At 32.8% G+C, this 15,850-nt stretch overlaps 1 protein-coding gene across 1 annotated transcript in view; it reads right to left on the minus strand.

Moving 5' to 3' along the window:
• Positions 1-15,850, minus strand: part of KCNT2 (potassium sodium-activated channel subfamily T member 2) — a 349,439-nt gene that overhangs the window by 215,727 nt on the left and 117,862 nt on the right. Inside the window, exons 5-8 of the mRNA XM_045812805.2 lie at positions 14,683-14,742; positions 5,407-5,481; positions 3,809-3,892; positions 1,247-1,341 (exon numbers count right to left, since the gene is read on the minus strand). Of these exons, the coding sequence (XP_045668761.1) occupies positions 1,247-1,341; positions 3,809-3,892; positions 5,407-5,481; positions 14,683-14,742 (314 nt within the window). The remainder of the gene's footprint in view (positions 1-1,246; positions 1,342-3,808; positions 3,893-5,406; positions 5,482-14,682; positions 14,743-15,850) is intronic.

Genomic DNA, 15,850 nt, shown 5'->3' on the forward strand with positions numbered 1-15,850 from the left:
TTCACTTTTTGTAATTTTTCCAGCGTTTGAAATATTAGCAAGTACATAGGTATATAAAATTTTTAATTGGGAGTACTATTCCATAAATAAAATGAAAAAGCTACTAAACTATTCATTTAATGTCATTATCTTAAAATTAAGAATTTTTAGTGACTTTAGAAGGGAAGTCATTACTTTCAATATTTCATATTTCTGCAGCTAGGTGTTTACTAGGTGAACAATAAAAGCAATTTGTGAGCAGTAAAAAAGATTTAAATGATAAGACTGCTTTGTGTCAATTTTAGAGAGATATTTTATATTTAAAGATATTTAATATCTTAAAATATATTTATTTTTAAGATATAAAGTATGTAATAAAACCCACTTTAAATCCAGTTAATAGTGATGTTAACTACAGACTATTGATACAAAGTAGTTGCTATGCCTACATATCTCAACCCATGTTTACATATATCTATCTATAGCTCCATTTATATCTAATTCAGTTGTACTAGTATATGAGGGCACTCTTCCTATTTTGTACTTCCTAATTAACTTTTTCTCTTTCTCGATAGGTCACATCTAGGACAGAGCACAATTACACATAATATCTAAGACTCCTTCAAAACAGATATATTATTCTACCTCATTTTTTCATTTTCCACATTTTTTTCTCCTCTTAAGGATCTACATGAATCCATATGTACGGCACATATTTCCCACTGGATTACTTTATAACCATCAAAGTGAGACTTTCCAGGAGAAGAAATAACTGTTTTCTATAATAAAGCAAAGTACCAGGTCCTGCGTTGCTTTGTCAGGAGATGTGCCCTTGCTTTCTGCCTGACTGCACACTGAAACATCATGGAGAGAAAGCACGGGCAGAGACAGTGATGGGCAACGACAGTTTTCTCAACAGTGTTTCTGCTTTGAACACTGTAGAAAGATAAGGGCACCTCTATGTCAGCAGTTTGAAAGAAAATTTCTTGTTTGACAACTGTGGCATGCAGTACAAATTCTTGTGATTTGGTTGTTTACAACATTTGGGAAAATGTCAAAGTTGCAGTAAATATCAATACCAAGCAATAGATGCACCTTGTTTTTTCTGTAAGACTGAAGGAGGGATTTCACTTTTATTTCTATGGGTGAGCCTTTACATTTATATTGAATATTTCTCTATTTATTTTAATTAACTCAATTAAAATGATGTATATTTAGAAAATATAATTAAACAAAACAATAAAAATAATGGAATGTATACTCTTACCAGGTGAAGATAAGGCATAGTAATGTAGATATTAAAATCAGAACTTGATTAAACATTGCGGACTGTGTACGCTGAATGGCTCTGTGAAGATCATTCTAAAATAAAACCAAAAAAGCATCTCTCAATTTTGAAAATACTATCTATCCATAAGTTTCACTACATTTATTACTGTGTATTGTATTTCAACTATTTTGTGCACATACAGTGCATATACTTTGAAGGTAGCAGCATATTTCCATTTTTGCCTAGGTCTAAATATACTTCACCTTAGCATTCTTATACAGATAATACTATGGGGGACCACCAAAGCCCCAAATTTCAGTTTACTCCCTTTATTAACATCTCTAGAGATGTTGCACTGACTCCTAAAAAGCCCTCCATGGTATGCAATGCTTCTAATGGAAAATTCTAATTTTAAGAGTAATAGCTAGGTCAAGCTACAATCACATCTCATTCTCTGAATCAGGAAAAATGACATGAAATATGCCGGGCAATCTATCATGAAAAGAAAAAGCTAAACAGCCAATGAACAAAATTTTTTAAGTTTAATTCCATTAACATAAAGATAAAGGTGAATTAAAGATATTCTTTTTATCTTTCCAATTGAAAAACATTAAAAAATAATAATGCCCAGTGTTTTTTAAAATGCAAAAAATGAGTACTCGCAAATGATTAATATTACCCATGTAATTTGTTATAAAATTTCTTGAAGGTGATTTGGTAACACAGTTCACAGCCATGCCCTTTTTATGTTATGTCATGCATTTATTAATTAACTTAATGAGTATTTACCCACAACATAATTTCTAAAAACTGACAAAATCATCAGAGATAAAAATTAATATTTATGTTCATATTTATTACAAAATTATAATACATAAAATAATGAATGTTCATTACTACTAAAATTACTAAAATATGCAATATAAAATGGTTAAATAAAGTGATCAAAACTATAATAGATTTAGATGCAGCTATTAAAAATGATTTGAAGACATGAAATTGAGCACTACAAAGACAGAATTCAAATTATAAAACTGAACATACAATATAATTTCATATATGATGTGTGCATTTTTTTCATAGAAAATATTAGAAGGATATAAGTTATTACTAGTATTTAGTCTGTGGTAGATTTATAGGTTTTCATAATTTATAGTTTTCTGCTCATCTCAAAAATTTTATAATAAACTTTTAACTGTCTTAAAGTCAGTGTTGCATGAAATAAATCACTTCACCAATATAAAATCTCAACAAGCCACTATTTTATCTGCCTCTAGCACATATTTAACTAGAACTGTTAAAAAAATCAAGTTGATAGAAGTTCACCTCTCATCCCTTTCTTTTTGACAGAGTTGTTAATGAGCAGAAAAATAAATAAAAATTTCTCCAATCAGTGAAAGAAGAAGCAAAATATAGAAACACAATGGAAAATGAATCCTAAATTAATATTGCAAAGCATTACTTTCACTTTTAGTGATTGACTAATGATTCCTCCCTCGGTTAGCTTCTTTTTTTCCACCAACTAATAACACAAATTAGTGTAAAGAGGTTTATTTTTTCCTGGTGTATTTCTTTTTTTTAGCAATTTAGGCAATATATAATTAGTAAAATAGTACTTTTAGGGGAGAGGGAAGGATAGTGAAGACCGCCCAACATTTCTCCAAACCATGCCACAGGTCATACTCCCCTATCATTTGGACACGTGTTTTCATGAGATTCCAGTGGTTATTTAATATAAATGTTTAGAAACATTCATTTGGTTGTGAATACTCAAATGCTACCCAAATATTCCTTTGGTTAAAGTTTTTGTGTACCATTTCTGTTCAAAAACATTTAAAAGGAAAACAAATTTGCTTCCAAACAAATTTTATTTCAGTGTAGTAAAATTAATAGGATTGAGCCCTTACTATATTTATGACAGACACAATATTTTATACACACACACACACATCTATATGCTTATACATATGTAATTTCATTTAATTCTTACAGCAAGTCTGTAAGGTAACTACATTTGTTCTCTTCTGAAGACAAATAACCAAAGTTATTGGTGGCTCTGGTTTGGTGATATTTAGAAAATCTGAACCATTTTTGTTTACCAGATAATAGGGCCTTACAAAGGTGGTAATTTGGCAATATGGGCCAAGTTAAGATAGCCCCAAAAGTTTTCATTCTGAATTAGAATACAAGCAGACTTAAGATCTATTAGCATCAATATTAATATAACATATCATTTTATTTGACAGTATTTTACCAAAATTCTTTCATTTTTATAAATATTTAAATGAAACTATTTACTGGGATACTAAATTAATTTAAAAGAAATTTATTAATTTAAAATAAAATAAATTTATTTCTTTTAAAAATGAACCATTTAGAAATTTAATGATACCTAAATAAATCATAATAGTATGAGTTTGTATTTCAGAAAAATGAGGAAGTACAAGACTAAGACCTCAAGTCATCTTCTCTTTCTGTTTAATATGAGCACTGAAAGTATGTAACAAATAATGAAAGGCTGAAAATATTTTTGTATTTGCACTGCACTTCCATACTTACGATCATATTTTCCAAGGCATGTTTGGCAAGCCAACAGTTTAGAAAGACAGGGACAAATAGATTCCTTAAAGAAGGCCAGAAGATCTGAAAAACAAACCAAAACTAAACTTTTATCTCAAAGCAAAAATCATACCCAGCAGATTAAAATGTAAAACAAAAAAAAAGTTAATAAAGACAATATAATTTTTTAATACATGTGACAAATAATTTAAATTCATTAATGAAATGCAAGGAGAAGATCCAATCTTTTCATTCATTGGTCTAAGTCTCACTTAGGGAAAAATTCTTTGGGAAATCATTGTAGAGCAGAAAGGAAAAAATGAATGTCAGCTATAACTATGGTAATTCTCTCATTCAATCTTTCAGTGTGACAGTTTATAATAGACCTCACCTCTTTCTTCCCTACAACATCAGGGAGAAAGTAGGAATAAGGAGAGAAGGCTTTCCCTTTTCATAACATTACCACTTACTCTCTTCAAACATTTTAAGTGACATTGGGAACCATATTCAATTGTATTATATTTAGTCAGCCTGTCATTTAATCTAGTTCCAGTTGTTCCCCTAGATAAATCACTCAAATTAAAATAATTAAAGTAAGCAACCACTTGAGATAATATTTGCTTATTTTCATAATTTTCCAAATAAAATTCAAATGAAGTGTTAGAAAGCATATCCCCAACAGACATTATCATAACTCTATGAAATAGAGATTAAAACCTAATTTTGCAATGGGAAAGTGCTTGTTATATATTTATGGGGCTGCAACTGAGCAGGATCATGATAGAATTGGTATTCCACAGTACTTTAATAAAGAAACAAATTGCTAGTTATCTGGCTGTTGGCAACTTTCTTATTAATGGGAGAATTAGAGTTAGTAAATACTGTGTTTAAGCTAGAAATAAATATATGCTCAGTGTGAGAAACTTTTATCAATACTTGATATCTATTTTTTTTTCATTTGAGTCTAAGTGATATACAATGTTACATGAATTTCAGGTGTACAACTTAGTGCTTTCATATGTTTATACATTATGCAATCTATGTTCACCACAAGGGTAGCTACCATCTGTCCTATGATATCACTAGTACAATATCACTGATTGTATTCCTTATGCTATGCCTTTTATTCCCACGACATGCATTCCATAACTGGGAAGCCTGTATTACACTCCCTTTGAACCAATCTTCCCAGCCCCCTTCCCCCTCCCCTTTGGCAACCATCAGTTCTCTCTATTTTTAGGTCTGATTCTGCTTTTTGTTAGTTTCTATTTTTAAAAAAATTTCATAATGTACACAAGAAATGGAGTGATTAATTTATTCTCTGTCTAGATAATATCAACACTTCTCCAAATGGCACATCTAGAGCATATATGTCTAAAAAAGTATTTTATTTTGCTATTGCACTAGATCTCATTAGTTTTCATTTCATTTGATAATCCAGTTATCCAACTGATTTTACTATTTATTTTTAAAACCATAATCCTTACCAAAGCCTAAAATCATTTATCGGAGCTAATATATTATTTATTAGTATTTAGATTTAAAGACTTAAGTCTAATGACAAAATTATTTATTTTAAAGATGCTTTTAGGACTTACTGAGATAATGAAGGGAACCGCATTAATTATTTCCAAGATGAAGGGTATTCGTAAAATCTGTTCCCAGATGTTTCCCTTCCAAGAAAGAATAAATAAAAATGAAAGTCAATTATACTGAATCCCATTAAAGGGGGGAAAAGACAGCACTCAGAATTTCTCTAGCAAGGATGCTTACATTAACAGAATACCAAATCATTATATAAAAACGTAGCAATGACTTTTAAAGATTATTTATGTAAATGTAATTGTACTCTCTCAATTTTTTGGTAAGTTTAAGAAGTAAAACAAACATTTATAGTAAGTCTTGAATACTGCACACAACACATTTTCATCATACAATACTTCATGGAAGAAAAGTTACTAGTAAAAATACACATTAAATACAGAATCAGTAAAAAGTGATTCAATCTTAATTTTTTTACTATATGAGGTATATTCACAAACTGTAAAGCATATTAAAAAGCTTGTAAATACATACACTTGTTAATGTTCATTAGTATTAACATGGGTTTTATGTTAAAATGTAAAGGAAGGGCTTTTTCCATCATCTAGATTCTAATCTCCCAACCCACATAGTACAACAGTATTCATCAAAACCGGTGACATAATTTGTGAGTCCCAGTGCAAAATCAAAATTCAGGGCTTCTTATTAACAAATTATTAACAATTTCCAGAAGGCAACAGAAGAATATTAAAATAAGCACAGGCCCTTCTAAATGTATAGCCCTGTGCAAATGCATACTACACACCCACGAAGCTAACCCTGATATAAACAGGTTAATCACTGGCACTTCTTAAATGGTGTCCAATGGGGAAAAAACAAAAACAAAACAAAAAACAAAAAACAAAAAAAAAAAACCAAAAAAACTCAGAACTTCCTAAAGCAGCTTATTCTTCTATGAAGAGGCCTCCATATTAGGCAATTTGAAATCTGGGTCCCTGTATTTTCCAATTATAACACTGGCTTCAAAGTTAGGAGCCTTTCTTAATTTTCCCTGAGGTCCCAAAGGCTTAAAACAATAAACAGTGATGTAAGATACCACCACATCACAAAGCAAGGTTCTAGATTGGCTAATGACCATGTACTCAAATATTAGGTAACAAGTTTTGCTATATTTCATTCATCACCATCTCCAGGCTATACAGAAAGTGGTAGGGGGAGCAGGTGGGGGGAAAAAGCAACGAGAAAGCCTCTGTATAGAGATGTTAGTGGTGTTTTGGCGCTTCTCTCATCACTTCACCTCACTCCGTGTGCCCCATCAGCCCCAGAGGGACCAGAGTCAACAGCATCAAATAAAAGAGGATGTGGGAACAACAGATAAACTCACAATGACTCCCTGTCCCACATGGGTCTGAGCCAAGGATAAGCTAAAGCCTTAGAATGGATGAAAATTTTAAATGTTTATATATAAACATAATTTATATATTGAGCATAATTTCTTAAATACTAAACTGAAATTTGCCTTGTAATTGGAGAGACTATAAAAGCTCTGGGATCTTTATAAGATATCATCTGATCAGCATGGATCAGGAGGATGTGTGGATTTGGAAAAGCGTCTGGGGAGAGGTCTGGAAAAGACCTCTCCTACTTGCACAGAGTCAAGTTTATTCAAAAAAGCAGTTATAACTGATTGCGTGTGTGTGTGTGTGTGTGTGTGTGTGTGTGCATATGTGTGTGCATGTTAATATTACTGTTTCATTCACCAGTGGTTTTTTTTACTGGCTCAGTTTCCAGAATGCTTAACATTTGGCTTATTCTGTCCTTGGTATGTTTTTACTGGTGATTGTACCTCTCTCTTTGGTGTCAATGACTGTTCCTGGGGAGAGAGAGATTGAGGTGACCAGCAAGAGAAGGAAGGGTGTGGGAACAGTTACCACTGGTGATATGGCAGGATATCTCTATTAATGCACAGCAAGATTAATATTGGTTTTCTTAGCTGTGATACACTGTTTGGACATATTTAGTTCATAATAAACAAAAACATTGTGTATCTCAGATGATGCTCTTCATTTCCATTTGTAATACATCAATTTTATTTCACAATTTTTTTCTCAAAAAATTAAAAGAGTTTCATAACTGAAATCTGACTTAATTTGATTAATTTCTGATTTATCTTCTATATTAAAGCCAAAAGATTCTTTCTAAAATGCCATTGCCAACATAATCACATCCAAACTATTCCTCAGATTATATGAAGTTTCATAATCTGGACTCTGCTTACTGGTCTGGTTTGTACCTACTATACTTCTATTTATATCTTGAATTCAGCCACAGATTCATCCATACTGAATTCTACACAGTTCTCTGAACAAGCTAGGCTATTTCATACTTTTATAACTTTGCTCACACTTCTCCCACTGCTTGGAATGCCCCACTCCCCATGCCTTCACCCCTAATCTCCTGGACAAGTGTTTATAACGTTTTATAGAGTTACTTGTTTCTATGCCTGTTAGGACTCAAGAAGTATGTTAATGAGTAAATGCCTGGGTGGCTCAGTCTGTTAAGGATCTGCCTTCAGCTCAGGTCATGATCCCAGGGTCCTGGGATTGCCCCACATCCGGCTTCCTGCTGAGCAGGGAGCCTGCTTCTCCCTCTCCCTTTTCCTGCCACTCCCCCTACTTGTGCACACGTGCGCACGCTCTCTCTCTCTCTCTCTCTCTGTCGAACAAATAAATAAAACCTCAAAAAAAATGAGTAAATTAAACTTCCAAATATTTTATACACACTTTCCCCCTTCTTGGTATAATTATTTTGTGTTTTGAACTTATTTATATTTCTTTCTATTGAATCAAAATGGAAACACTTAAAATTATTTTATTGTCTTAAGCCTATCTGATTATAGTTATATATAAGTTGTTTCACTTGTAACCACAGAGTTCAAGTAGAAAGTTTCTTCAGGAAAGCATTTTAAGAGTACTTGGCTACATACCCATCTCAGGTAATTTCATCTATGTTTCAACTTCAATTTATTATCAATAATAAACCAATGACTTCCAAAGCTGTATCTCTAGTCCAGATCAATATTGCTTCTCTGAGATTCTGTTTCATCTCCATTACCTAATGCATTGCTTCACGCAAATGCCTGAAAGGCACCATGTGTGGAATATGTCGAAAAGGAAAATTTATGATTTTTGCCCTGGTTGGTTTCTTAGTAACACAAACCAAAAATCCTGGAGAAACTATTTACATCTTCCTTCTACCAGCTACCTAAGGATAACTGGTCAATAAGATCTAATTCATGGGACGCCTGGGTGGCTCAGTCAGTTAAGCATCTGCCTTCGGCTCAAGTCATGGTCCCCAGATCCTGGGATGAAGCCCTGCACTGGGCTCCCTGCTCAGTGGGGAGTTTGCTTGTTCCTCTCCCTCCTCCTCCCCTGACTTGTGCACGCTGGCATGCGCTCTCTCTCTTTCTCTCTCTTTTACTCTTTCTCTTTCAAATAAATAAGATTTTTTTAAAAAAGAAAAAGATCTCCTGATTCATAAATAGATCTTGAGTTTCCCTCCTTCTCATTCTACCTCATTCCTACTCTTTGACCAGTGGAGGCTCCCAGTTGGTCTCCTTCCCTTCATTCTTGCCCCATTCCAATTCACCTACCATTATCACCTGGATTTTTTTTTTTTCTAAAGGTACACCTAATGTGCTAATCCCCTGAAAATGAATAAACTTCCCACTGAGGGCTAATTTTCCTGATCTAAAATTATACAATGAGGGAATATACTCATTACTAAAAACAAATGAATGTCTTCTTATGGTATTCATTACATTTGATTCTAAGATCTCCGGTTGTCTCCTGAACTTAAAGATACATTAATAAATATTTCCCCTAAAATTAGCTAATGAAAAATAAACATAGAAAGTAGTCATAAGTTTCACTGAGTGTTAGGGAGTAACTATGGGCTTCCATTATATAAATCAGCATGCATTATATAAACAGTATGTATCCACAGAATGCATTATAAAGAAGCATAAAATAAATTCTAAAATGCCCTTCAAAATTATGTTAAATACTTACTTCATTTCATCTTATCTTCACAAAGGAAATAAAAGGCATGGCTTTTTTCCAAAAGGTTGGTTTGTTTATTTATTTATTTATTTATTTATTTATTTATTTATTTATTTATTTATTTATTTTTCATTAAGCTCCATGCCCAAAGTGGGGCTTGAATTCATGATCCTGAGATTAAGAGATGGCATATTCTATCAACTGAGTCAGACAGGCAGCCCCCCAACAGGTAACTTCCTGAAGAAAAAGAAATTTCTGTGGTGGTGGCTCAGTGGGTGGTTCAGTTGGTTGGGCATCTGCCTTTGGCTCAGGTCATGATCTCAGGGTCCTGGGATCAAGCTCCACATCAGACTCCCTGCTCAGAGTGGAGCCTGCTTCTCCCTCTCCCTCTGCTGTTCCCCCTGCTTGTGCTCTCTTGCTCTCTCTGTCATATAAATAAATAAAATCTTAAAAAAAAAAAAGAAATTTCTTAGGTAGCTTTATCTGTTCTAAGTGTATAGAACTACATTTCTCTTACAGAATTCAATAAAGTATAAATAAACATTAATCCAACCATTTACAACATTTGGTATGAACATAACTTTCCTTAATCAATAAAAATGCAGGAAAATAGGTAACTTTGTAAAATGTATCAGGCTTTTATTTTTATCATAAAGGAAAACAGAAGTTTGTAACTATTATCTATGTACCTCCAAAATGCACTTAAAAAATTATAAGATGTATGGTAATATTGTTGTTAGACCAAGATGTACCCAGGGACTTTTTAAAAACACGTTAATCTTCAATATTAAAAATACCTGTATGTAAATACATAACTAAAAAAGCTGATAACTTATCTTCTTTTAGTGAATTTAAAACAGTGTAGTAACCCTCAGGCAGTCTTATTTTGTATCTCTAAATGTAAACTGAACAATAATTAGATTCACCATTTCCATGGCATCATAAGTAGAATCACCAGTATTGGGGCACCTGGGTGGCTCAGTCCATTAAGTGACTAACTCTTGATTTCCGCTGGCTCGGGTCATGACCTCAGGGTCCTGAGGCTCCATAGGGAGTCTGCTTCTCCCTCCCCCTCCCCCTCTGCCCTTAGTCTCACTCTCACATTCTCGCTCTCTCCCTCTCTCTAAATAAAATCTCAGGAAAAAAAAGTCACCAGTATCTAGGAGTGTCTAGGAGTCCTAGTCAAATCCTTTGTTCTTTGCCAGAAAGAAGCCCATCATGGTGTTCAAATTTCAAAACTGTTGCTTTTTATAAAGTGGTTATAGAAAAAAGAACTGTAGATTTAACAGAAGCCTTCTAGGTATGTTGGATTTTTGTTTGCAGAATTTTGGAAATTATGCTGGAGTTTGTTTTCGTTTCCTTTTGATTTAATGAATGTGTGTGTATAAATAGAGTTCTATTTTGAAAGCAGTTGATAAAGACATAGAGAGTATTTATGGTAACAGAAGAATAAGAACTTTACTGCTGGGCGAGCCCATGGTTGTTCTGCCAAGTAGCTATAAACATGAATGGAATGATGATTTAAGTACAGACCTGCACTTTTGTAGGATAGAGGATAAAATAAGTTGATGTCAGGGATTTTTAATCATTATCTGCTAACCTCAACACGCACTTTACAGAGTTTTTGCTTATTTAGCTTTTATTCATCAGTCTTTATTTTTCAAAACCTGCAGTCTCCACGATAGTTTAAGCTGTTTCGTTAAGGATTAAGTCATCATGCTTATTTTAGAACGTTTAATTTTAAGAATTATAAAGTGCTTACAGAAAGAATACTGTATTAAATTTGTTTTTAAATATTGTATATCTCTGTATATAATATATACAAATATGCACATTATCTGTATATATATGTAAACAAATATAAAAAAATTAATATTGATTTGCTATGAATGTTGATAGCTCAGAACTTAACGTATCAAAGAACCATATTAGGAATATATATAGTTGTTAATGCAATATCCATTTCTGCATACCTCTCTATAATTTTTCTTAAAAATCTAATTTGAAAAAAAAATCTGATTTGAGAGAAGGAGCTCATTTGAGTTTCTGCTATCCAAATTTGCCTTAATTATAGGCCATAAATAGTTACCAATTACTTAATTTATTCATTCCAAATATTTTATCGAACAGTCTATTGGAGGGGTCAAAAGAGTCCATGAGTTTGACTGAATTTATGAGAGAAAAGAAAGCAATTAACAGCAACCTATCCTTCCAATGTCACATAACTCCTTTTTATCCTTTCTTTTGAAACACACAAAACTCAACTCATCTACCTCTCCTCCCTCTAAGCCATTAATGTTTATGAAGGTCAGAATGGAAAGATTATATATCATCTAGCACTTACAATGCTACTAGGTCTCATAATGCTTTGCCCTCGTTTTATAAATGGCAGGAAGTAATTAATTACAAATCTCAACATCACATGGTTATGATGGAAAATTATCTTGAATCTGTTTGTGTTTTTTAAATGATTTTTAAATTAGGGCTAAGAGTTCCATTAACCACCAAAGTTAATTTCATATTACTTTTTGGCTAGAATTTAAAGCAAATACATTCACAAATGCAGATTAATATTCTGACCACTTATATATCTATACACACTCTTGCACTAGTGAAAGAGATTTAATTATTTACCAAAAATACCACGTGCTTAATTTTTAGCATGTTATTTTGTTTTTATTAGTTTCAACTTTCATCATCTACTTGAATACTAACTTAGAAGATAAAATCTTGGATATTAATTTACTTGATTTTTATTTTGTTCTTATAGGTATCTAGATTTGTCAATCAATATACATTTATAAAGCACCTATTTCAACAAAGAGATATACTCAAACCATTAAAAGATCTTCTTTAACATCTTAGTTTATGCTGTTCATCATTATGTGAGTACTTTCCAGGTAATTTAGGGATGAGTGACTACCTACATGTAAGGTCTTTCAGCTTCTCTTCTCTAGCTTCAAAATATTTCATGCACCATTTTCCATCTTCTGTGCTCTCAGAAAAGAATGGAATGTAGCAAAAGCAAATCAGTGGACCTCAGGTTCCTATTCCAGCTTATTCTTACTTTGTATAAAACTTCCTTCATCTATCTTTTTTTTTTTTAGTCCCCTCTACTTACTTTCTCTAAAGGATGCATTTTTTTCCATCACTGGGCAATCTTCTCTGACTCATTTGACCACTTCTAGGGTAGTGACTCTACCCCAGTCAATCAACATTCTTTATTTAACACTTTCTACTCCCAGTTGTAAGCCACTGAACTTGGTTTCTTACAGATGAATAGCAAATAATTTCCTAAACTGTAAATTCAATGGCCTCTTCTCAAAGTCCTTACTAAACTTGCAGTTCCAATGCTCTCAGCCTTTCAGATAACACTTTTCTTCCTTAGAATTTCTAACATCCTATTTTTTCTCACAAATATTAAATCAACCCGTCTATATCTTTTGGAAAGCCCACATTCTTTTCTTTCTATACTTTCTAATTCATCAATCTCACCTCCTTAGATATTAGCATTATTTTCTTCAGATGGAGTTAAGGAGAGTTTTTTTAAATAAAGTCAGAGGAAAAGGTGAGTTTGTAAAGATTTCTTGCTCTAAATTTAGGATTAAAAGTAGTCTAAGAATGTTATTTTCAAAACCATATGTCTTAAAAAGTGAGAAAGAAGTTGATATGCTAGATAAGAGTTCCCCAAAAACATAACTTTGAGTACACTAGTTGATATAGTACATGCCGACAATGTGAACTGAAAGTTAGTGATGAATATGACAGACATACCAAAATCTTCCTACCCTTTTCTATGTCTCTATCTTTCCTGATGACTCTGTCCTTCTTCCAACAACTACAGTATAAGCATCTCCCTCAAATGAGCCTTAGCTTTTCCCACGGTTATTATCCCATACTTAATAGACTTGCATGCTTCCTCCACCATATCTGTGAAAATGACCTCACATCTTAAATCTCTTTTCCCTGCATGTTCCCGATTCTCATTTTTAGTTGTCCACATGTCATGTCTACCAATCAATCCATAAGCACCTCAAATTCATTATTTCCAAAACCATTTTCAATATTCCATCTATCTTGACCCCAATCTGATTTTTTCTTGATGTAATTTTTCATAGTTTTACTGCCATGTTCCCAGTCATTTGAATTTAGAAAATGTTAAAGTGATATTTGACTTTGCCTTTTCCTCAACTTTCTCAACCAGTTGATGATTTCTTTAGTTTCTACCTTTTTATTTCATCTTGCATCAACTGTCTATTCCATTCACCCAGGCAAAAACTCACTCCCAATTTTCCTTTCTGCAATTGTGTCTTAATTTAGCACATGGCTAATGTCTCTCTGACCTGTGCTGCACAGATGTTCTGAACTAATACTCCTAAAACTTAATTACAATTACAGAACTCTCATGTTCAACATCCTCCAAAAATTCCCATTATATGTTGCTATACAAGGCCCTCACAATATTGTGCCAAATTTTCCCAACCAATATTTTCCCAAATGCCCCCCAAAATTCTGCCCAAACTTACATATTTATTAGTCTTCCAATTTTATAAGCACATTACTTCTTTTATGACTTTGCTAATTCTATAAATCCTTAGTGTCTTGTATTTTCATCTTTCCTTATTGAAATCACTGATTCAAAGACTCTGCTCTGCTTAAATCAGTCAAGCATTTTCTTTTTATCCTATAATAGAACATATCTGTAGCCCCATGGGACTTTATTTGCACCTCAGTGGAAATACTTACTGTTCTGTTTTTATTATTGTTATCTGAATAATTTTCTTCTGCCTATTCCCCTTTCTAGATGGAAACTCACTGAGAAAAGAACAATGCACAATATGGAGCTCTTCATCAAATATGGACTCAATAAATATTTGTTAAGTTGTGTTAGCCAGACAAAGCCTCACCAAAAATTAAGGAATTCATTAAAATAATTCTTAACAGACATGTTTTTTGCTCCCTCAATGTTTTTTGTACAGATCAGAAAAAGAGGTTAAGAACAATTAAAAGCAAGACCATTCTATTTGCTTGCCTCACATAAGCATGTATATAATAGGTAAGTTAACCCACAGGAGTTAGTGAAATATTTTTAAGCCACCAAGGAAAACATTACTATATAACTACAATCACATACCACAGAGTCCCAAAATAATTAAAGAGGTTTAAGAATAACTTGCTTTACCCCAGAGTATAAATTATAAATTGAGGAATACTAGGTTAATGCTAGTAATGTGTTCTATCAGCCGAAAACGTCTAATTAAAACAACTTACCTTATAACTGAGATAACCAAGTAGTATTGTTTCAAATAGACTTATCAATGCCACTGAAACCTAAAAAAAAAGTTGTACCTTAATGAGAAAATGCAAGAGAAATTTAAAAATATATTCATGATTATAATACTATTAACTTTATAAATATGTACATATATGTGTGTGTGTATATATGTATGTATGTATTTGTATAATATACAGATATAGATATAAGGAGGTACCATGTGGCACTACAGCTTCTCTACACAGGTGGCAGGTTGCAAGCCATACCCAGCACTTCAGCTTAGTTTTATATTTCTAATACTCCTTAATAAATATTTTTTATTATCTCAAATATAAATGTGGGATTAGAATAGTCAGACTGGCTAGAGTTTACATGATATGTAGAGAATAGGTTCTTTTGCATATGTTCCTAATATGTACAATCATACACAACTGCCCCACCACAAATAACTACCCTATCCCAGCAATACCTCCACCACCTTTGGAACATCTACCAAAGACAGCAGTTCCTTTCAGAAAATAAAAGAATGTAAGTTTCGAGTTGAGAGATATTCTCTACTGTCACCCACCTCAAACAAAATGAAATAGCAACATCCTTGAACACTAAACAAAATAGTCCACATCAACACTTCAAGAGACTTTCAGATTCTATTTGAATGGACTTCATAACTAATTCCTCTTTCACAGCTGGAAGAGCATGTCCTAGACAAGCTTCCATCTTTCTCTACATTCACTATCACATATACAATTTCTGCTGCTGAACTACCAAAAAGCTATGCTTGCAACAGAAAAGGTAACTAGAAAAGATAGCCAAATTATTTTGTATTAAGTACTCTCAGCACTTTGGGGTAGATGAATAGAAACAAAATAAGCAAGCATAAGCAAGAAATGACTCAGGTAACAAATACACGTGTTTACAGATTTTGAGATTTAAGACAATCTGCATAAAAAAGACAGATACCCTGGAGTTTTAAATTTTAACTCCTGTTGGAATGAAAAGTTTTACTTAAGTAAATATTAAAACAGAAGGACAATAAAAAAGCATATGAGTGCATGGCAATATAAGAAAAATATGTTGAGAAGAACATACGGAAGCCAGGCATTGTTCTGATGTAAAATGCACACCTCCTAGACGTTCTGCCACAAGTCCTTTAACTCATAATCA

The sequence above is a fragment of the Ursus americanus genome, chromosome 2 (genome assembly GCF_024610735.1).
Source record: "Ursus americanus isolate L20-20 chromosome 2, mUrsAme1.1.p, whole genome shotgun sequence".
Taxonomy (NCBI): Eukaryota; Metazoa; Chordata; class Mammalia; order Carnivora; family Ursidae; genus Ursus; species Ursus americanus.